This window comes from Pleurodeles waltl, chromosome 2_2 (genome assembly GCF_031143425.1).
Source record: "Pleurodeles waltl isolate 20211129_DDA chromosome 2_2, aPleWal1.hap1.20221129, whole genome shotgun sequence".
Lineage (NCBI taxonomy): Eukaryota > Metazoa > Chordata > Amphibia > Caudata > Salamandridae > Pleurodeles > Pleurodeles waltl.
In genome coordinates, this window is record NC_090439.1 from 1,198,276,058 (window position 1) to 1,198,300,995 (window position 24,938).

General features: G+C 42.9%; 1 protein-coding gene across 1 annotated transcript in view; it reads left to right on the forward strand.

The window, feature by feature from the left end:
* The window catches only part of LOC138279410 (collagen alpha-1(III) chain-like), a 125,959-nt gene that overhangs the window by 15,765 nt on the left and 85,256 nt on the right, over positions 1–24,938 (forward strand). The window contains exons 2-3 of the mRNA XM_069219402.1: positions 19,273–19,410; positions 24,642–24,822. Of these exons, the coding sequence (XP_069075503.1) occupies positions 19,273–19,410; positions 24,642–24,822 (319 nt within the window). The remainder of the gene's footprint in view (positions 1–19,272; positions 19,411–24,641; positions 24,823–24,938) is intronic.

Consider the following 24,938-nt stretch of genomic DNA (forward strand, 5'->3'; position numbering starts at 1 on the left):
TCCACATGGTTGTTGATGTTGAGACGGGTCCTGCGAGGTCAAGAGACTCCGGAGTATGTTGAAAAGTGTATGAGACACTTGATTGATGTTGTAATTTGTTCGGTTTAATAGGTTGATCGGGCGTGGTCAACAAGTCAGTACGAATGTTGAGGAATAAAAGAAAATTATTTCGACTTTGAGATTTGACGAATTCTAAGGTGCATTAGAATATAAGGGTTTTCAGAGTCACCATCAATTTTCAATCAGATTCTAAAGAAAGATTTGGAATCATTGGAATTACCTTTTGAATCAACCTTAGTACAGTATATTGTTGATTTATTGATTGCATCCAAAACAGAAAATGACTGTACAGTTGACACTATTGCCCTACTGAACCATTTGGGAAGGAATGGACACAAAGTGTCTCCTTCGAAATTGCAATACTGCCAAAGGAAAGTGAAATATTTGGGTCACCAAATAGAAAAAGGGTCGAGAAGAATCATGAAAGAAAGAGTAACGAGTGTACTTCAAATGAGTCCACCCAAAACAAGAAAAGAGGTGAGAAATTTTTTGGGAATGGTGAGCTACTGTCGCCAATGGATTCCCAATTTCTCAACTTTAGCCAAACCCTTACTGAAACTGACCCAAAAAGATGCGCAGGATGAAATAGTGTTGAAGAGAGATGAAATGGATGCCTTTGTTGAATTAAAGGTGTGGTGAATCCTAGTTTGTTTTAGCGGGATAACAGGAGTTAGCTTAGCCGTAGGCTTGTAAACTCGTGCCCCCGTCACCCAGTGACTTTTAACCTACTTAGCTTGCTCTGTCTTAGACCATTTAATTATTTATTTCCTTTAAAATGGCGGGCTTGTTTATAGTTAGGCCACTTGTTATGGGTTCTATTATCAGTGTCACTGCACCAAGGCGTCTAGATCAAGCACGAAAGACAAACATACAGTAGGCATTCACACTTAGGGATTTTCCCTCTCTATACTTTCGAGGGATTGTTGATATTAATTGCCGTCCCAAGCATGCCTGTTATCTATTGTTATGAATTACACTTATGTCAGGGGACCTTGTAAATCTGTACAAATACAACACACTTTTAGACAGATAATCAGAGGGATTCCGACCAGAGGGCATCGCCACCATCGCTGATACCGATGCTAAAGTCATCTTGACGCTGACCCAGTCTTCGTGTCCCTGCGGAGTCTGAGATAGAGACCTCATTCCAAGGTAACAAGGGTTGGGAGCTCCTCTCATGGACACGGCTTTGGCAGATTAGGCTTAAAGAACCCAGCGCTCCTTTTATAGGTAGGAGGTTAGACTTACTCTCCTTAGGGTATTAGGACTTATTCCATTTCTTTTACATATACATATATTTCTTTCATATATTGCATAATGGTGGGGGTCTTTATAACAATGACTCTCCTCTTCACAATACTGTTGCTTGGTATATTCATTATCCTAATCATTGCAGTTCATGCAATTTATCGCAAATTGCAGTTATGTTGAATAAATAACTTCACTGCATCTGTGTTATTGCCTTTGTTTGTATGAGACATAATAAATCTGTGAGAAAAGGGTAATTTCCGTTTAACCACGACAACCCTGAGAGATCTTACTTTGAGTCCATGCGTAAGCGACTGCTACAAATCACCTTTTACTATTGTGTTTCTGGTGAGGTACTGCTAGTAAGCCGGTAAGGTTTGGACAACAGTTACAACTAGTTGTAGGAAGGAACTTAGTCACCTACAAACAAAAGTACTGTCATCCTGAGACCAGCAGTCTTGCTCAGAGCAAGAGTCCAAACTACGACATGGCGCCACCAACGATGGTGTTTAGGCACTAATTTACGGATACCCTGACTATCACTGTCTCACAGACAACAGGTACCCTCAGTACCATTATACGGAGACGTCCGTGGTCTTTGGGAGAATCCTCCTCAGCCGAACGGGTAACCCCTAATTAGGCTGTAGGTTGTTCGAGCTCGAACTCACAAAAGGAAAAACTTCCCCTATTTTGGTGTTCCGTTTTTCTAAAGAACTATGGCTAATACCATAGACATTCCTGCAAATGCTAGACATGCACTTACACAACATTTATTAGCGCATGGCCTTACAGAAGAGGGCGGGGAGGTTACTTTGATTATAGAAGCAACTGAAGCATACCAAACTGAAACATTTTACTGTTGGGTTGCCTTTCCTGGGGCTGACCAACGAACGCACACATTTCACACATATGACATTGCGGACGTTCCAGTACGATATGAAGCATACCAGTATCATGAAATATCGCTCACATATCAAGAGCATCAGAACTGGTTTGAAGGCGCCCTACCACATGTACTACGACGAGTGAGGCTAGGTCCTTTAAGTAATGAAGGGCCTACATGGCCCATGTTTGCCACATATACACCTCACCCGGGCATACAGAATATGCCGGTTGTAGATTTAAGAATATTATATAATGAATTAGTGCATTATGTAGACGACTAGTTCAGTTCGTAATGCGAACATTGAACACTACACCAGCGCGTCCAGCACCGCCAGTCGCTGGGGGATATCAATTGGCTACTGGAATTAATCCACAAACAGTACATACCATCATGGGTAAAGTGCCCTCGGAACGGGAAAAAATACCGTTCTGGATTGCTCAGAAAACAAATCAGCTAGAAGCTGTGTTCCCCCATACGGGGCCACAGGAAAAACATAGATTGCTCACTATGTGCTTGCCATTTGGGATGGTTCCCTCGGTGGATGATTGTGCCACTTGGGGTACAGTCTTCGCTGCCGTTTATACTACCACACATGGGACCCCTATACTTGCCAATTTACCGGAAGTGTTAAAACAAATACAAAATGAGCATGGGGCTGCACCGGCCCTGGATCTGGGGATGAAATTAATGCGTAACTTTGACGCTGTCTCCTTGATAATATTAAGTAATATTAAAGGGCAAGCAGTAGCACTGGCAATACGCCAACGTCTCAGAGAAACTCCACATGTGGAACAGGAGAGGCAGCTACCGAAAATAATATCAGATACTTATACTAGTATAGGACGGGATGGATTGGGGGCCAAGCCTAAAAAATTGGACAAACCAAGTACTACCCATAAGGAAGGTACAAAGCAAGCACAAGAGGGCTCTAAGAAGCGCTGGGACAAACAAAAAGATTTCAAAGACAGGAGAAATAAAAGAGCTGATTCTCCACATCCGGAGTACTCCGAAAGGAGGTATAATCTCAGAAATAGGGATAACATTAGAACTCCAGACAGATATACTGATTCACGTCTTTCTCGTTCCTTTCAGGACGCACTGGATAGACGTAGCGAGAGAGGGGGCCGTCAAGATCGACGTCCGGAATACGTGAAAGAAAAGAAAGACTCACCGCAGTCTACCATTAAAAAAGAAGAAAAGACTGCTCAACAAAAGCCACAATTTAAAAAGAAGAAAGTGGCAGCGCTGACTATTAAAAATGCCAGTAATATTGAGAACGCTGTTGAGGAACAAGAGGTGGGCAGTGACTCTGTTGGACAGCGCGGCAGAGGTCACGATATGTCGCCAGAGTCTGAAAGATCATCTGGATGCGACAGCAACTAGCGATTACATCGCAGTTGAAACGGCGGATGGCCGCGTTCTCCCGCCCGATCGGGTTTATGATTTAACAATTCAGATAGAGGGAGACGTGGAACGAATTATTAGTGTATTATTCTGGGATGAACTAACAAGTGATATCCTGTTGGCCGAGAGAGATTGGCCACCTGAACATGTCCGCAAGCTCCCGCATGGGGAAGATGTCATTTTGCCTTCTTTCTCTGATCTTGTTCCAGAGGCTGACAAAAAAAGCATATGCTGCTGAATGGGCTTTAGCGCAGGCACCTGCATTATACCGTAATCATGTAGGTTGGGACAAGGATTCTCCTTGTCATGTTATTCCCGTCCGATCTACACCTCAACCGCAGCCGCAATACCCTGTTAAACATGAAGCGAAAGCTCCGGTGACGGAGATACTGTCACAACTTGAATACCAGGGAGTAATAGAGCCCTGTACATCGGCAATGAATAATCCGCTATTTCCCGTTGTGAAACCTGATCATTCATATAGAATAGTGGTGGATTACAGACACTTGAATAGTAATACACGTACATTTGCTATACAAAATTCGCACAGCACAGCGCTGATTAATAATATAGTGCGTAAAAAATACAAAACTACTTTGGATATCTCGAATGGATTTTTCTGCCAGAATTTAGCACATGAAAGTAGGGACTTGAGCGCATTCTCCTTTGGCTCTCAGGAACGCTTTTGTCGTTTACCACAAGGCTATAAAAACAGCCCAGGGCTGTTTTCGGCCCGTGTAACATCAATATTGCAGGAGCTAGATCCCGAGGCATTGTCGTATGTTGACGATATCTATCTCACAGATGATACCCTTGACATTCATCTTGCGAGGGTCGATCGGATAATTGTGGGATTTGCTGCCTTCGGATATAAATTTAATTTTAGGAAAAGCAAGATAGCTTATCTTAGTGTATTGTTCCTGGGATATGAACTATCAAATGAGGGAAAGAGCTTGGCCCCGCACTTTCTAGAAAAATGTGCTCAGCTACAGCCTCCAAACACGCTTAAGAAATTACAGTCATTACTGGGTTTCTTTAATTTTGGCAGAACCTACATTCCAGATTATGCTGAACGCATCAAACCACTATATGACCTAATACAACCAAATTTTTCTAGCAGGCGATGGACAATTGAACACACACACATCCTTAGGGATATTCAACGTGACATGCTGGAAGCTAGACACTTATACACACGTGATAACAAAACAAACTTGGTCATCAGAGTAATAGCTGGTGCCCTTGGATTTACATATGTCACCTTTAATGAGGGTGACACTGTGCCTATTGCATACAAATCACATTTATACTCCAATGCAGAGAAACGTTTTGCTCCTACTGAAAAAATTCTGACAGCAGTTCAGATGGCCGTCATAAAGGAGAGACCGCTTGCCCAGGGGAAACGCATAATTGTTGTCTCCCCAGTGCCGGCCTTAGAGGCCGTCACTAAAGCAAGCGTTCCAAACGCTAAAGCATTACATCCACGCTGGATTCAATGGGCAACGTCTCTGACCGCCACTGATGTTGATTATGTGTTTGATCCTAGACTTCAGACACAGGAATTTCTCCAGTATGAACAGGAGTACCCCGCTCCCATACACATATTGCCAATTGACAGTTATGATACGATCATTTATACTGACGGTTCGGCACAACCGGCTGTGGGTACTAAACATCAATACTCAGCAGCTTGCGCAGCTGTGTGCGGGACAATGGAAGACGGCGTTTTCCATCCTCATAATACCTACACTCAGACCTTAGGGGACTGCACAGCCCAGGTGGCCGAGCTTAAGGCTCTACTTCTAGCGCTCGAACATTCAGAGCCAGGAACACTGACATTAATTGTCTGGGAGTCATATTACTGCGTCCAGTCGTACAATGAATACCTCAATCATTGGAAACTGAACGAGCTTAGAGATTCTAAAGGGAACACCATTAAACACAAAATGTTGTGGGGAAGGGTGGCTGATCTTAAGGATAAGCTGCCATGTGTCCATGTAGTTCATACATTGGGGCACCAGCGTGTAGGAATACATGTTGCCGGTAATACATTGGCTGATGAGGCGGCCAAAGCAACAGTAGCTACGGCTTCTGTAGCTGCAGTGACTCGTTCTCGGACGAGGTTGGATAGTGAAATATTGCTTGCCGTTAAAGCATCGGCTGCAGACAAGACCCTTCCGAAAGGATACCCTACGAACTATACCTATCATATCAGTGCACAGAATGTTGCTTTTGCAACAATTCCTGATGTTGGTGATCGAGTGATCCCAAATGAAGACCAAAGATTGGAGCTGATCACAGCTGCACATGAGGGTGTCGCTTCTGCACATGCTGGTATACAGGCCACTATCACCATTTTACAACAACGATACTGGTGGCCTGGTCTATGCAGACGGACTAAACAGTATGTCCTTTGCTGTGACATTTGTCAGCAAATTAAGGGTTCTAATATCAAACGCCCTCCGCAGACATCTCTCTTAGTGTCAGACAAGCCACTTCATTGTGTGTACCTGGATCATTGTGGTCCCTTACAACCTGATGGTGCATACAAATACATTTTAGTGGCTGTTGATTCCTGTTCTAGATTCCTGTGGGTATGGCCACAGCGGTCGGCTGACGCCCGGACTGTTATAAAAGATTTGCTGATCTTTATCGGTACATATGCGGTTGCAGCATTCCATTCGGACCAGGGCCCTGCATTTGCCTCTAAGGCTTTCAGGGACACCATGAGGACGATGGGTGTTGAACTCCATTACTCCTCACCATACCATCCCGAGGGAAATTCGGTCGTGGAGAGGCGGAATCGTGATCTAAAGCAGTCCTTAACAGCTCGAGTTTTAGGTTCAGGCCGCAGTTGGTTACATCACCTATATGGGGTCCAGAGAGCACTGAATAATCTGCCAAGATGGTCCTTGGGGGGTAAGTCTCCATATGAGGTTCTCTTTGGGACACCTATGTATGTCCCCGATCTTGATGCCCCTGGTATGGTGGCAGCAGAAACACCATTTGACATAAAAGAACGTCTCGCTGTTTTACAGGAGCTTCAACAATTCCGTGATGATAAATCATCTGCAAGTGCTGCCACATTGGGAATAAGGGACTTGGCGAAAACTTCGACTGGCTGGATTCCTAACGTTGGGGATCTGGTTTGTGAGAAGATCGCTGTGAAAAAAGAGTTTGGTCCGTCATACAAAGCACCTGTACCGGTCTTGGGAATAAAAGGCACCAGGACTGTCATCCTTCCACCATTGTCTGGTTCTAAATCAAACAGGTTCATCTCCATTGATGACATCAAATTACACCATGTGGCCAATTCTTCACAGTAGACCAGGAGGTCCCTTGGGTAGTTCCCGATCCCCTTTCACTACCCAACAGGACATCCCTCTACATAGTAGGATGACTATCGCTACCACTGATTATACAACTATGTCAGCTGTTGTTCCGGACACTTCCTCGACCATGGGGAGGGCAGAAAATGAACTTTTGTTGGTTCCAGTAACAACTTCAGAGAACTCCCCGATTCAGGATTTGGCTGTATTTTACACGAACACTTCCACCACTAATAACGTTGTCTATCAAGAACTTCCAACAACAGTGGATGGGAATTCGATGGGTCCTGTATTTGCGGAGACTTCCTCTGGCTATTTTGTAGACATTGATGATTTTTCTTCAGATTCATCCTCAACTGTGACTGACACACTTTCGAGAGGTAGCAAATTGTATCGATGGCTTCAAAAGAACTATTTGATATATCCTTGGAACTATCTCTGGTTCTGTTTGACATTTATTGCATTATTTTTTTGGATTGGTTTTGTGACTGTTTTCTTTTTACTCATTAATGGTCACTATATCGCTGACCGCTCCTCTGTGGAGCCTGTTGATGTAATTTTGACACCACACCATTCATCACATAAGGTCCGACGTGATTTGTCCCCTGTCAATATTACAGCTATTCCGATTCCTGATGGAATTGTATGGGACAAAGTTCCGTTCGATATATACGGGCCCACAGAGATAATTCAAATACCATACGTGTTCAAGATTTCTATGTCTGATGTTATTACACCTAATGTTGTTTCTGATGATTGGGATGTCCAAACAGTTGATTCGATGCTGACTGAAATGAAGGACTACTCCGCTTTTGGAAGTGATGATGTATATGATTACTCAATGAATTATGGGGAAATGTTCTGCTATAACAATTGGGGACATCACTACCTACACCGTGCAACTAGATATAGGACTCTCTTTAACTACACCCAATGGGAACACTGTTCTACACCGCAGGTGGGGAGTCCAAAGTTTTACAGTGACAAATTCACATACTTTTCTGGGCATGATACAAAGAATGCTGAATCGTATTATTTTAAATTACCTCCAGCGCAATTTACGAAACTTTTGCTAACAGATACAAAATTGATTTATTCAGATCCCTTTGTTTCCCGACTATCGATTGAGGGTTACGAATATTGGAAGAACACTGTCGATTTGAAGAGTGCATGGGGAACACAAGATTGGCAAATACAGGGTAGGGAGGCTTTGTTTCGCGCTTGCTTAATACCTATGCAAATGATTTTTTTAAATGATACTGTAGAGCAGACATCATGTCTGGGGTTAGCAAAAATTAAAGATCTAAACACGCCCAATATCCCTACTCCGACAAAATTTAGAGATTGGCAACACTTTCTTAATATTTCTGAGGATGGGCTAGATGCATTGGTTAAGGCTGGTGCTTATAATTCTTCCCTTTCCCGTCCCGGGGGATGGTTGGTATGGCCCACCGACACTGATGAATGTCAGAAGCGTTTTTTGAACTCGTCAGGGGTTTTTTCCATTCATAGGCCAGACCCTCGCTTTCTATCGGGTCAACATAGTGGTATAATAACAACTTACAGTGTGGGTAAGCTGTGCCAGCAATGGGTGCAGACAAACACTTTAACAGCGGTGAAACAACACTTGAACACTCTTTCTGACAGCATAGATCTACAAGATTTCCTATTAGGTCCTAAGAAACAACGTTCAAAACGGTTTTTATATGCTATGTATAATGAAATTTGGAAGCTTTCTCAAATTGAGGCTGCTGCACGTTTAAGGCAACTTGATAAGGAAAATTTGGATAAAACATTGGCTGTTGTCGACAATGGCATGAACACGCTATCGAATCGGATTTATTCACTGTCGAATATAGTGTCATCTGCTATTGATATCACTCAGACTGATTTATCTCGGTTATATCATGGGCAAACACAGCTACGTTCCATCATGCAGCTGGGTTGGGCATTACAGACACTGAGAAGTGGCCACATTCCATGGAAATATATTAATGGAAGTCAACTGTTCGCTGCTTTTAATTTTTCCAGAGAACAAGAGACAATGGCTAAAAGGGAGGCTCGTTTCACCTTGCTTCAAGTAGAAAAATTAGATAAGTTGCCCTTCACGGTTGCAGAAAGTCCTTCAACTATTTGGCTCTTACACGGCATAATTAATTTACCATTTTCGACCTTTCGTTTCACAAGCTGCCTAAAACATCTTGCAGTGGGACGATATGAACGGCTATGAGATAGCTTTATTAAGGAAGAGTGGGAGTTGCCCTTTGAGTATCGATATCTGAACGGTGAACAAGAGGTCTTTCTTAGCGGAAGTGAATGTGAGACTACTGTTCGTCATTCCATGATATGCAAACAGGTGTCTCTTCACGGTCTTTGCAATGCGGGGGTCGCAAATTTGGCCTGTTTTCTGAAGGGTACTCCTGTCCCCTTGATTCGTTCAGTGTTTCATGTACTTTCCAATGGAAGTTATGTTCTACTGAGCGATGACAGCTGTTGCGGCTTACGACCTGGAATTGCCTACGCAATCTCAGTCACGAAGGTCGTTACGTGTTGTGGCCATGTTTTGTTTCCCCCCACACAAGAGATACAAGTATCAGAAATGTGGCCCCACATTGATACTATTAATGTGAACTATGACAAGTTGAGCAGACTGAAGGCGCTATTGTTTCAAAAACAGGTCGCCTTGACATTTGCAAAAGAGACGTATGCTCTCCAGATTGCGAGATCATCAGCCGAGATACAATCCCTTTTAAATACCGATTTCCCCAAACACTTTGGAGAGTTGGTATCCAGAATATTCAATGCTTCGAGCACTACTGGGATTGTTCATTTCTTTAAGGCTGTCGGGTCTGGTTTTGTGTCCATCTTCCAGACTGTCTTCGGAGTCATCCCATCAGCCATCCATTCTCTCTTTTCCAGTGTGTTTGGTGGCTTTCCAATTATTTTGGCTTTAATTGGCGGACTACTACTGCTATTTTTTCTGATTCGCGGTGGTTGTTTTTTTCCAGCGACACAGAGCAATGGAGCCACTCCCGTCAACACCGCTGTGCCGTGAACGCATGGTTCGGATCTTCGGTACACCTTTGCTGGTGGAACTAGAATTTGACTGGTCATTGTCATTCCGGCCTCTACTCTGGTGTGTACAAACGGTGTTCCGCTGCATATGGTGTCTCTTTGAACATCTGCCTATGGTCTGTCTTGCTGTTGCACCTACATCTCCTGTGGACCAAGAACTACTGATGTCCCCGATGAGGGTTCATACACGGTCATGCCCCTTGAGACTACGGTTGCTCCGCGAGGCCACCTATGAGCCATCTGTTATACAATCTAACATGGATGAGGACGCTGCAGCAAGTGTCGATACACCGATGAATATGGCTCACTTTTACTCTGTGGATCCGTTTGTCCGTCCAGCTCTCAATTTCACATCAGACGATGTTCACTCTTTTTTAAGATCGTTGAGTGGTGACTTCGATGACATTCTTCAAGATCCTGCGTATAGCACATAATTTGATCAAATTTGCTTACCAGTTCCCGGTTCCAAAATTTGCAATTATATTGAACGTTTGATTTACTTGTCATGGTTGATATTAAAATATCTGTTTGTTAATTGGCTTTTTTAGTTCAGTAGCAGCTTTTTTAGCATTTTGGATTTCTTTCCCTTCATCATACCTGTTACGGCGATGGGGAGGGTGTGGTGAATCCTAGTTTCTTTTAGCGGGATAACAGGAGTTAGCTTAGCCGTAGGCTTGTAAACTCGTGCCCCTGTCACCCAGTGACTTTTAACCTACTTAGCTTGCTCTGTCTTAGACCATTTAATTATTTATTTCCTTTAAAATGGCGGGCTTGTTTATAGTTAGGCCACTTGTTATGGGTTCTATTATCAGTGTCACTGCGCCAAGGCGTCAAGATCAAGCACGAAAGACAAACATACAGTAGGCATTCACACTTAGGGATTTTCCCTCTCTATACTTTCGAGGGATTGTTGATATTAATTGCCGTCCCAAGCATGCCTGTTATCTATTATTATGAATAACACTTATGTCAGGGGACCTTGTAAATCTGTATAAATACAACACACTTTTAGACAGATAATCAGAGGGATTCCGACCAGAGGGCATCGCCACCATCGCTGATACCGATGCTAAAGTCATCTTGACGCTGACCCAGTCTTCGTGTCCCTGCGGAGTCTGAGATAGAGACCTCATTCCAAGGTAACGAGGGTTGGGGGCTCCTCTCATGGACACGGCTTTGGCAGATTAGGTTTAAAGAACCCAGCTCTCCTTTTATAGGTAGGAGGTTAGACTTACTCTCCTTAGGGTATTAGGACTTATTCCATTTCTTTTACATATACATATATTTCTTTCATATGTTGCATAATGGTGGGGGTCTTTATAACAATGACTCTCCTCTTCACAATACTGTTGCTTGGTATATTCATTATCCTAATCATTGCAGTTCATGCAACTTATCGCAAATTGCAGTTATGTTGAATAAAAACTATTATAACTTCACTGCATCTGTGTTATTGCCTTTGTTTGTATGAGACATAATAAATCTGTGAGAAAAGGGTAATTTCCGTTTAACCACGACAACCCTGAGAGATCTTACTTTGAGTCCATGCGTAAGCGACTGCTACAAATCACCTTTTGCTATTGTGTTTCTGGTGAGGTACTGCTAGTAAGCCGGTAAGGTTTGGACAACAGTTACAACTAGTTGTAGGAAGGAACTTAGTCACCTACAAACGAAAGTACTGTCATCCTGAGACCAGCAGTCTTGCTCAGAGCAAGAGTCCAAACTACGACATAGGAATGCATGTGCAGAGCTCCAGCTTTGGGTATGCCTGATTACACAAAGCTGTTCACATTGTTTTGTCATGAACGTGATGCATGTTCCTTGTCTGTCTTGACTCAAGCCCATGGCATTGCAAATGCTCTTGTAAATATTACAGATGATATGGTATTGGACTACTGCAAAGGTCTGGCTGATGTGGTCCGCTCTTTTTCTCACCAGGTGGAGGCAACCACCTTGCCACCGATCCAAGGTCCAGGACACGCCCTGAAAGCAGGTGACTGGGTGGTGATAAAGAAGCACGTGAGGAAGTCGTGCTTGGAACCCCATTGGAAAGGACCCTTTCAAGTGATTCTGACAACTACCACCGCTGTGAGGTGTGCAGGAGTTCCCAACTGGATTCACGCCAGTCACACGAAAAGGGTGACGTGTCCCACAGAAGAGGAAATTGAAGCACTGAAATTACTAACAGCTGACAGGAAAGTACCAGACACTTAGACAGAACGAAGAGAGCCTGAAAACGAACAAGAAGAAATTGAGACAGAAAAATTATTCTCAGACGAAGACGAAGTCGATCCTTTTGAGGACAACAGAGAAGAAGCCTCAGGAGGTGACAGAGATCCTATCTCAGGTGAAGAAGCAGGAGAGCCTAATAAGAGGAGGGCTTTCCCAGAAGCAGACGAGACAGGAAAAGAAGGAGAAGACCTGACTGATCTCCCAGGTGAAAGAGACAAGGCAGAGCAAAGTGAAATTGCTCCAATTCTTCCAGAAGCGGTTGCAGGTCCATCAGGTGAAAACAACGCGAAACGGAGACAAAGCATATCAAAGACTAAAGAAACATTGAATGAAAACAAATGGCCAAAAGTGAAAGAGAAAAGAAAGGAAGTGTCTATCATAACCAGATCGAATGAAGAAAAGGACACAGCCAAAGAACAAGACATAAGCGAAAGGGAATCGAAAGGAGATGCAAAATTAAAAAGGAAAAGAATAGCGAGCAGAAGATATTCTGGTCCAGAATGGGCATACACAGCCACTAATGATTGGTCACATGAATTTCTGTCTCTTAGTCTTGAAAACGAAGAAGCAGAACAACACTTTGGTACTTGAAAAGTGAAATTTCATGAACATTACCGAATAAGAGACATTGATAACCTGATTGACTTTTTAAACCGATTTTGATATAAGCTGCTAAACCGATAAGAGACTAAGCTGCTAAAGAAAACCGTGTGAACTTTGACCTCGTTCATCTTTTATATATATCTGCGAATTTGATTTGATAACGTGTCTTCAGCTTTCTGATTCTATATAGGTCATGGCAGACAATACTACACAAGGACATAAAGTGAAATATTGTAAATACATGTGTATAGGTCTAATAACTGCATGTGTACTAATAATTATGGCAATAATTCTAGGAATGCATGGAGGGAATGAAAGAGACGCGAATGATGCTTCTATTCTTAAAACTACTACTGAATTAACTCCTTTGAAGAAACTCGAAAAAGACAAACAATATTTACACAACAAGAAATAACTTTCTTCTAACGTTTTCTATCGCTTGCTGAATGAGTATGTTGAGACAATGGACGCGAAAGATTGTTATATGTCCACACAAATACCTACCTCAGTAATAGAAGGGGTGACATATCATAGCATACCTCTTACGTATGGAATAACATGTAGCTTGTTACTAACCAGATTTTATGGCCAAGAGTATATTCAATATTTCTATTCCAATCATGATGTCATATTTTCATTTGTCCCCATAATAGAGTACTTGAGTAAAGTAGCAAGAGATTATTATATAAAAATAGATAGGGGTTTCTTTGAACCAATATCACTGTTTTCCACATTTCATGCTCATAAAGAAAACCTTACATGCTTGCTTTCACCAGTAGAGAAAAGCTTTTTAGATCACACTGAAGATAGAAGGAAAATGGTAAAGGAAAAATTAGAAAAAGAATTACATAAGAGGACATCTGTAGATAACTATGCTTTTGCCGCAATAAAGACACAAGGGAAACTAGCTTTAGACGCAATACACATAGGGAAACTTTGTATATATAGACCTAAATCATACTATGATACAATCTTTGTAGGAACGAGTGAATGTAAACACGTGTTTTTATTCCAGAGTAAATGGACGTTCATGTTAAATGGCCTAGATCCAGCTACTCAAGGAGTATATTCTATTTGTGGACTCAATGTCTATTATTGTCTTCCAAAGGGATGGTATGGGAGATGTTATTTGGGAATAGTATTTCCAAATATTTATCAACTAGACGACTTAAAGACATTTCCAAATGCATCGTATTGAGAAAAGGGAGACAGCTTCTGGTGTGGTAGGAGATATATTTGGAGCAATGATTCCTTCCATAGGAGTTATATTGAATTCAATTAAAATACGAACGTTTTCTACTATTGTGGATAACATGCTGACAAAATTCTCAGGAGCAATGATCCTGATGGATACTGAACTCGCTGCAAAAAGAGCTATGACTCTTCAAAATCGGCTTGCTTTAGACATTCTTTTAGCAAAGAATGGCGGCGTTTGCAAAATGCTTAGTGCAAATCACTGTTGTTCATATATACCAGACAACAGTGGGCAAATTAGAAATATGCTTACAAATGTAACTAACGAAAGTACAGATTTGAAAGAATTGAAAGAACCAGGAGTATGGAAAAGTTTGGAAAAGGTTTTGCTTCCGTGGGAAATTGGCTCAGCAACATTTGGAACGGATTATTACTGAAAATAGTAAAAGGAATATTAATAATATTAATTTGCTTAATAGGTATTTGGGGAATATGGAAAGCTATTAAAATAATAAAATCAAGAAACAAGAGAAGAATAGAAAAGAAAGAACAAAAGAGAATGGTAGAAATATACAGGGAAAAATCAAAGGGAGTGAAGAGAAAAAGGGAATTGACTGAAATGCCAAATTACTGAAACAGAATTTTACTGAAATAAAATTTGTGATAGAAGATTTAATGTGATGACATAATTAGTCATCAGAGGAGGGATTGATGAAGCAGAAAAAGAAAGGCTAACAAGCATTCATATATCATGTAACAAAATCGTATAAGACAATGTGATTTTAGCAAAGAAAAATAATGTGTGTAGAAAATGTGCCCACGAAGAAGTTCACCATTGGTATAAACGAGCTTGATTAATCATGAAGAATGGAAAATGTAGTAATCCGTCATAATTGCAGATGTATTTTATGATTTTCTTGTTAAAACTGTTATATGCTTAGCTTAAATTTAGCAGAGGCTTTGGCCTAGTCGCCCGGTCTCAATTTTAACTGCGTAGTCTTCGCTTGTATTAACAAAGACACGTTTTAACTTTAAAAGCTGTATTTTTCCAGTAGAATGACTAATACACTTATCTCAAGGTTTCGTGCTAGGCAAGTTTCATCCCCTTTGAAGCAAGGTCAGTTTCTGCAGGTGCAGACAATAAAGACACTGATTTAATTGGCAAACTTTGTTGCTACTTGTGTTCCAAAACTCCAAGGACACCTTATGCATAAATGAGTACTAAGAGAAAGACACTATTCATTGGTCAAAGAGAAACCACCCCATGGACCCTCCAATGGAAGAGCCCTGAAGAATTTGGAACGTTTTCTAACTTAAACCCACCGGACAAAGAGAAGCCTGCCATTTTCTTTGATGCCATTTTGAAGCCAGATTCAAGACGCCATTTTAAATGACACTTTGATGCTTTTTCTCTATCCCAGAGAGAGACTTTAAAGAATTCTCACCCTAGAGACTTTAACTTTACCCCGTCTTGCCCATACGATAACTTTTGCCCCATTTTCATTGCTGCCGCAAGGAAAACTTGACTTAAACTTTGCCCCTTTGAAATCTGCCCCATGCGGTACCTGAAGGACGAAGACTTACCTTGAATGCTGATTGTATTTGGTAATTATGAAAGGATAAATGTATTATTCATTGTATTTTCCTTCTTAGGTACCAACTGCTTATTTTGACAAAGCCTAAGCTAGAAGTTTTCTAAATTGATGTTGATAAAATTCTTTTGCATGAAGCCCCACATGCCAATGCTAATCAGAGGTTAGTTGAGGTATTCATTTGATGCACCATGTTGAATTGAAATCTTGTTATGCTGACCAATGTATGCAATTAGTCAAATTCAGTGACTTTTATTAGTGATTTGCATTGCTATAACCGAGTGTATTATAATCCAAATTTTGCGTAGATTGCGTGTCTTCCGTCTTTATGGACAGCTAGTAATGTTCGTATATCATTTGATTTTGAGACTTACTTATATTGTATTAGCTTTGTTAATATAGGGTAATAAACTCATTAACCTTTAATAAACGGGTGTGGTTATTCATGACTGAAAGGTCATGGTGTGTCTAATTACTGATTTTCAGTTTAACTAATTAGTTGTATTGATTACTAATTGAGTATTGGTTATTGATTATAAATGGTTATTGATTATAGGTTTGAGGGATCCGACAATTCTTTGGATGAGGAGAGCTAAACCTGGTCAAAAGATTCACCGACCTCCGGCGTTTCCAAGTATAAGTAATTTATAAGGACTGGACGCGCTATCAGTGTCAAACCACGAGACGCACTGAATTCTGGACTTTTTTTATTTTTAGGGAAAAGGCATGAGTACCAGATACTCTGGCCCCAAAACGGAATCATGGCAACATTAAATGCCTGTGAGTGATCGCAAACGGTGCGTCTGTGCTCACTGTGCCTAGAGCTTCAAGGGGGACGGAGACAGTGTGTGTGTGGTAGAAGACGGGGACTCAAAAGGGGCGTGGGAAGTGTAACAAAGGGCGTGGCCTAATAGAGAGGAAAACTTCAGGAACAGTTCTTCCACAAAACTATAAGCTGAAAACAGTAACTTACAATACATTTAAGTTTATACAGAAAAAAAAATTCTGTGCCATTAGAAATAGTAAGTTTGAAAAGGAATTTTTTGGGGAAAATAAGGCCATTTTTAACAGCTAATTTTCTGCTCCAGTTATGATTATTACAGACTTTGCATTTTGCTACTGCATGCCAACGCCTAATGTCAGTTTTTTTGTTACTTTTATTCATCAGCGAACAGAAAAAGAACTGTTCACTTTCCATTTGAAAATATTATGCAGAAATATAATTCCCATTACCTATCCTGCAGGTTTTGTTTTATCCTGAATGGCTTAGCAGCCATTGAAAAGCAAGAAAACAATAACACTGGCTGAGGAGCTAAGCAGTCTGCAAGCGACAAGAAGCCCGGGCAATAAGTACCCAGGGTTCAGTCAGAGAAAGTGTGTGAAAGGCTGGGTACGTCTATGCAAGTGTGCTGACAAAGTCACTCAAGCAGGCCGTCAGAGAAAAGAGTTTATCACAGTGAGCGTCCCACGAACGAGAAAGAACACGAAAATCCACTTAAAAGAACTCTGCATCGGCTGCAGTGAACGCAGTATCCATGGGAGTCAATTCACCAAAATGCCAGGGGTAGAGGAAGTGACATGCGTGCCCTTTGACCTCCACTTTCACTTAGACACATACTCACACTTACACAAATTCACACTTACACACACACTCTCACATAAACACACTCTCATCCACAAGCATGCACACAACATGCATTTAAAGCATTTTACTTACCTCAGCTGCCATGGGAGGGCAAATTCAAATTTTTATTATACTAAGAGTGAATAATATTTTATTATTCACTATTAGTGTAATTAAATTCTGACAGAAAAGAAAGAGTGCAGCCTCGACTGACCTCCATAAGGACAAGCTTCCACTGTGTTCCTGGCACTGAATTTGCCACCCCTGAAGTCAGGAGTCACAAGGCAGTGCCAGGGGTCGCAAAAGGCGACCTCAAAATGACATCCATGTTGCTATCCCAGTCCTGCACACAAGGAAGGGTTTTTTGTTTAAAAGAATGCTTTATTCTCCATTTAAAGACTTCTCCTTTAGTCTCATCGGCTGAAAATGTGCCAATATTCGGCAGTTCCTCTCACTCACTAGACAAGTCTGCTATGTATGACGGTAATGCTTCATTAAAAACTTGAAATGAAACCCTTGGAAAGTATGTATTTTTAGGTCGAGCACAAAATCGCTTTTCGACCTGTTGTAAGTATTCTGTGGGCTATTAGCCACACCCATCTCTTTCACTCAGTCTTGGGCTTGCCTTTCAAAAATCCCTTGATGTCATTGATAAATGCTTTACGATTGTCCCGCCTTGGGGCGATTTTGTTACTGCCTTGCAGACTGGCCCTGGATTACTGACGATTGCCAATATACTTCAGCGTGGGCAGCCTATTTTTTCTTTTGTCTCTCCCCTTGGTGATCCATGGCGCTCACTGCGCAGACAGCACAGAACAGCAGCGAAAACTTTATAAGCAGTATTGAAGTGCTGGTCACATTGTTCACATTGTTACCTAATCAGTCTAATTTATTTTGGCTCTCCCCTTCACGCTCCATAGCTTTCATAAAAACACTGGTAATTGATAAAGACTTTACGTAAAAAACACATAAATCCTGAAAGCGGCTCTCCCGATAGCGGGAGAGCTGATAATACAATATTCACTGCACTCAGGAAACTCACACCATAATGCTTTGCAAGCATTCTTTTACAAAAGATTTTTGCCCATAACTCAGCCTGCGGTGGTCCTAGGACAATGCGACCACCACCAAAATATTCAGCATGACACACTCTTTCTGCCTAGGTCATCCTTGGACCCCCCACTAAGTTAGTGGGGATCCCAAAATAATACCCCCTTCCACCATTCGGTGTCTTTTTAAGCTCTTTCATGGCTGGAACATTTGTGTACCAGCTGAGAGTAGTTAATGCTTTAAGGGCCTTGTTTGTAATATCGTTGCAGCAGGCCTGCCAGCCTCCAAAATGTGTAATGTACTACGCCTTCTAGGGGCTAAATATATGGCTGCTCTGCATAATTTTCTGCCATTCTGTTTTTATGTGGTTATGCCCGCTAGGGTATAACTATATGGTTACACGGCCATGTTTCTAAGAAATGCTATTTTTATTGTGGTGTTCTCTAGGGACTGTTCTGAGCATTGCAGTCAACATACTACAATATTCACGGCACTCAGAAACTCACCCCATAATGCTTTGTAGGGCATTCCTTTTACAAAACGTTTGCTCATAACTCAGCCTATGGTGGTCCTAGGACAATGGAACCAACTTAAAAATGTGTTAACCACAACATGCTCTTTGTATCTAGATCATCCCTATGTCCCCTTGCTAGGTAAGTGGGACCCCAAAATAATACCCCATCCCACCATTCAGTGGATTTGTAAGCTCTCTTATGGCTGCAACGTTTGTTTTGCACCTGGGAGTAGCTTGTGTTTAAGGGCCTTGTTTCAAAAAAGAATATCCTGCACGCCTACTAGCCCTTTAGTTATATGCAGGGCCACTGCAATTATGTGCCAAAAAGGACCAAAATATGCAGCAGGGTTGACCAATTAATGTGGCAAAAGAAGTCCATTTATAAATTTACAATGCCAATAGCGCCAACTCAAGTAAATATGAGACCCGTTGCATTACCAATGCTTGTTTGTTTATTATAGGTTTGAAACATATCCAGGAGCTGCTAATACTGGGCAGAAGCAGCCCACCTGGCAGCTTTATCACCTGAAGTCTGCCCACCATGCCTACCTTCTTGCCCCCGGTGGATTCCGTGGTGTGCACTTTCAGATCACTATCAGGTGATCACACCTTCCAAATAGCTGCTGATCAGTGCAGCAGTCATAACAACACCGTCTCTTTGAACTGACATCAGACCCTGGGAAGGGGGGATACAGTACAGAGGCCAAATTTTTTTTTTCACGCCAAGAGTGAGGTCAAAAATAGAGGGCTCGATATGGACCAGTCTCAACACTTAGGGCCATTTCGACGCACAACTGCGCCAACGCAGTTGTGCGTCAAAAAAGTTAACGCCGGCTAACGCCATTCTGAAGCACCATGCGGGCACCGTATTTATTCAGTGACGTTAGCGGGCGTTAGCCGGCGCTGCCGAGTGGTGTGCGGCAAAAAAAATGACACACACCAGGCAGCGCCGGCGTAGGGGAAAATGGAGTTTGGGCGTCAAAAAATGGGGCAAGTCAGGCTGAGGCACAATTATCGCCTCAACCCGATTTGCGCCATTTTTTTTTGCGCCCAGACGCCATTAACATGACTCCTGTCTTAGCAAAGACAGGAGTCATGCCCCCTTGCCCAATGCCACAAAAAAAAAAAAAAATACTTACCAGCACTTACCTTAAGTTCCCAGGGGTTGGTCCCTCCATCTTTGGGCGTCCTCCTGGGGTGGGCAAGGGTGGCAGGGGGTGCCCCTGGGGGCATGGGAGGGCACCTGTTAGCTCCTTCCTAGCCCACAGGTCCCTTAACGCCTGCCCTGAGCAGGCGTTAAAAAATGACACTAACGCGGCTAAACGTCATTTTTTAAGGCCCGCCCACTCCCGTGCGTCATTTTTGCACGGGAGTGTAAATACGGCGCACAGGCCTGGGAGTAATTTTTTAGACGGGAACGCCTACCTTGCATCTCATTAACGCAAAGTAGGTGTCCACGCTAAAAAATTACGCAAACTCCATAAACTTTGGCGCTAGACACGTCTAACGCCAAAGTATAAATATGGAGTTAGTTTTGCGTCGAATTTGCGTTAAAAAAAACGACGCAAATCCGGCGCAAACGGAGTATAAATATGCCCCTTAATTTTTAAAACTGCCAGTGCAGACCCGGCCCACTTAAAGCCCTGCCTGTGCCACTTGAAACAAGCTGCACCTCAATGACGAGGTCCACGTAGACCTAAGTACATCTGACATTTTTTGTGTTCCCGTTCAGAGGGGGACCTGGCCTTGCCGTTCAGGCAGGTCTGTATCTGCTGGAACAGAGCCAAGACTGATTTGCACATGGCTGTTTCCTGTCTGGGGTGGGCAAAGACACAATAGACTTTAATAAGGCCAAAGTAATTACCAGGCACAAAGATTTTCATGCATTCCAACCATCACATATTCATATTCAACATTCTAGGTGTCAGGTACCCAGCAGCCTTAGTTAGCTCTGTTAGAGCACCGAGCTGCAGCTGAACCAGTTCAATGTCAATGATCTGCAGCATCATATTGGACTCCCATGTTTGTAACAACGTAACAAAGCAACACAAAAGGATGATGAACGGAGTGCTGAAACTTTTCAACCACTCACCCCCAGTCACAGATCTGGGTTTAATCCATCGTTCTTTTGCTCACCACGTCACCCCAGTTTGGACCCAGCCATATGCCAATCAGTCTTGACCCTGTTCCCCAGGGGAACAGTTCAGCCCAAACTGCCAAGCCAGGTCCTAACTGGCTGATGGGTGATACCCTGAAACCGGTCCCAGGATGCTTGTTTCCGGTCCAGGGAGGACCTGACTTAGCAGTTCGGGCTGGACTGTTCCCATGGGGAACAGGGTCAAGACTGATTTTCATACGGGTGTGTCCAAACTGGGGTTGCATGGTTGTAGGAGGCTGGCCTGGCTTATAGTGGGTACCAAGGGTACTTACACTCTGTGCCAGGTCCAGTTATCCCTTATTAGTGTAGAAGAGGTGTTTCTAGCAGCTAAGGCTTATAGAAGGTAGCTATAGCAGAGCAGCTTAGGCTGAACTAGGAGACATGTAAAGCTCCTACTATACCACTGGTGTCATATGCACAATATCATAAGAAAAGACAATACACAGAAGTACTAAAAATAAAGGTACTTTATTTTTATGACAATACGCCAAAAGTATCTCAGTGAGTACCCTCAGTATGAGGATAAGTTATATACACAAGATATATGTACACAAACCACAATTAGGTAAGTAATAGCAAGAAAAGTAATGCAGACACTGTAGAATTACAATAGGTTGCAATAGGAGCACATAGGGATAGGGGCAACACAAACCATATACTCCAAAAGTGGAATGCGAACCATGAATGGACCCCAGACCTATGTGAGCTTGTAGAGGGTCGCTGGGACTGTAAGAAAACAGTGAAGGTTAGAAAAATAGCCCACCCCAAGACCCTGAAAGATAGGTGTAAAGTGCACCCAGAGAGCACAGAAGTCGTGATAGGGGGATTCTGCAGGAAGAACCAACACCAGCAATGCAACAGCAGTGGATTTCCGGACCTGAGAACCTGTAAGACAAGGGGACCAAGTCCAATAGTCGCGACAGTGTCGAGAGTGGGCAGGAGCCCAGGAAATGCCAGCTGAAGGTGCAAGGAAGCTGCCACCGGTTGGAAGAAGCTTAGAGTTCTGCAAGAAAGAAGAGGACTAGGAACTTCTCCTTTGGAGGATAGATGTCCTACGTCGCGATGAAGCTTGCAGAGGTGTTCCCACGCAGAAAGACCGCAAACAAGCCTGCTATCTGCAAGGGTCACGGTAGAGGTTTTTGGGTGCTGCTGTGGCCCAGAAGAGACCAGGATGTCGCCACTAAGATGAGGAGACAGAGGGGGTGCCCAGCAACTCAGGGAGCCCTCACAGAAGCAGGCAGCACCCGCAGAATTACCTGAACAGGCACTTAGAAGAAAAGTGAACCGGAGTCCACCCGAAGTCACAAAAGGGAGTCCCACGACGCCGGAGGACAACTCAGAAGGTTGTGCACTGCAGGAAGGAGTGTCGGGGACCCAGGCTTGGCTGTGCACAAAGGAAATCCTGGAAGGGTGCACAGGAGCGGGAGCAGCTGCAAATCATGCGGTACCCAGCAATACAGTCTAGCGTGGGGAGGCAAGGACTTACCTCCCCCAAACTTGGACTGAAGAGTCACTGGACTGTGGGAGTCACTTGGACAGAGTTGCTGAGTTCCAGGGACCACGCTCGTCGTGCTGAGAGGGGACCCAGAGGACCGGTGATGCAGTCTTTTATGCTGTAAGCTTGGACTGCACTACTGAGAGATTTCCATGTCTGTAGAGTGCTTATGTGTGAGATGTCCGTGTCCTGTGAGCAGAGCTTCAATAAACTGCTTTATAACAACGTATTTCTTTGCATAGCATACTCTAAAAGTGGAAGGACTTCTGGTATATCGTCCACCTGGTCCCAAAGAGCAGTTCCTAGATAATTGGGCCCAAATTATTGAACCGTTGACCTCCTTAGGCAATCACCACTCACATAGGAGGCCACATAGTGGATGATATTTTTTCCACAAATAAGCATATCGCGATAGGAGAGTGTACGCAGTTAGTCTGGACAGATCATAGTTTCATCCCCTTTGATTTATGATACAAGAGGTGGAAGGAATTTAAACAATTTCATACCACCTTCCGTAGAAAATGGGACCATACAAAGAGAGAGGAACCCACCCACATTTTAGAGGGTCAACAGGTGAGGCCTGAGGAAAGAACAGGGTCGCGAGTTGCCGACTTTGACGCCTGGATTAGAGATGCAATAGAGTTAGTGGCCCCTTTGAAGGAAGTTAAGCGCAAAGCCGGGAAAAATAAATCTGCCCCATGGTATACCGGAGAGCTTAAGACTCTCCAAAGAGATTGTAGAAGGCAGGAAAGGAAATGGAAACTCTACCCTGGCCTACCAGAAAGCATAAAGCTTAGAGAACTGAGAGCACTATACAAAAACGCAATTAAACAGGCCAAGACATGCTACTACTCACAGAAAATTAAAAATGCAGGAAACGCTCTGAAAGAATTGTTTAACACTGTAAAGACTTTAACCACCCCCTCTTCATCTCAAGAATTAGATAACTCACAGACTTTCCGTGACAGTGTAGCTAATTTTTTTAAAGATAAGATTGTGAAGATTTATTCTGAGTTCTCAGCCCCTCATCTATCTTTGGGAGAACAGGGCATCAGAGCCCAACGTTGACAAATTTTGCACCTCTAACTACTGATAAAATCAAGTCCCTGCTATCTAGGATTCATTCAGGATACCCAAATGACCTGTGCCTCACTCAGAGTGCTACAACTGGTCAGTAATTATGTTGCTGTGCCCCTAGAGAGAATACACACAGAGGTTTTGGAACTGGGCGTGTTTTAATCAGAATGGAAAGATACTGTCATAATCCCCATTAAAATAAAACCCTGAGAAGACCCAGGAGATCTACAAAAAAAACAAAAAACATATGCCCAATTGCTCTCCTGCCCATGTTGGAAAAATGTTTAGAAAATCATTTAAATCTAGAGCTCACCTCCTACTTGACACCACATGACTGCCTGGACATATCCCAACACGGACTCTGGAAACATAATAGTACGAAAACCGCTCTGATTGCGACTACAGACGCCATCAGAAAGCAGGTGGATCAGGGTGAGGGTGCCATCCTAATCCTGATGGATTTGTCAGCTGAGTTGGATACCATTTCGCCCCTCATACTATCTCATCCCCTACATCAGGTTGGCTTGAGGGGATCAGCTTTGAATATTCTGGTGACATTCTTTCAAGACAGAGCTCTATTGGTCAAAAGTGGGGATTTCAGTGCAGCTCCTTTTCAGCTCCCTTGTGGAGTCCCACAAGGGTCCTCCTTAAGTCCAGCCCTTCTCAACCTGTATGTTGCGCCTTTGGTGGAACTGATTCGCTCCTTTGACTTCCAGGTGTCATCCTATGCGGACACCCAAATAATAATATCTTTTCAAGATAAGATTCCCATTACAGCTAATCATGCATGAAAGAAGTCAAAAATGGATGGACCAAAACTGGCTAAAGATGAATGAGGACAAAACCGAGGTTATTATCTTCGGTGCAAACTCCTCCATATGGAATTCAAAGTGGTGGCCTGAGACATGTGGGACTTTACTGGCTCCCTCTTCAGTAGTTTAAAACCTCTGGTTCGCTTGCGATTCAGCTTTAAGTTTTGATACCCAGGTGAACAGAGTCACCAACACTTGTGTTTGGCTCATCAAGATGTTAAAGAAAGTTCTCCCCTTTATCCCTCAAGAACTCAGAGTAACAGTAGTGCTGGCTCTTATTGTGTCTAGGTTGGACCACTGCAACACCCTCTACCTTAATATTAATCAAGTATTTCTGAACAAGCTACAACTCATTCAGAATCAGGGTGTTCGGTTAGTACTTGGGTTATCCAAGCTTACATCGGCCAAGGAGGGCATGAAGGAGATACACTGGCTGCCGATTAGAGAGCGCATCATTTCAAGGCACTCCGTATGGGTCACAAGGCCCTCCAGTCTCAAGGCTCCCGATACATACAATCGGCAATTAAGTGGTATACTCCTAGCCACTTTTTAAGATCATCTGGTATGAAGCTGGCACGTCCTTCA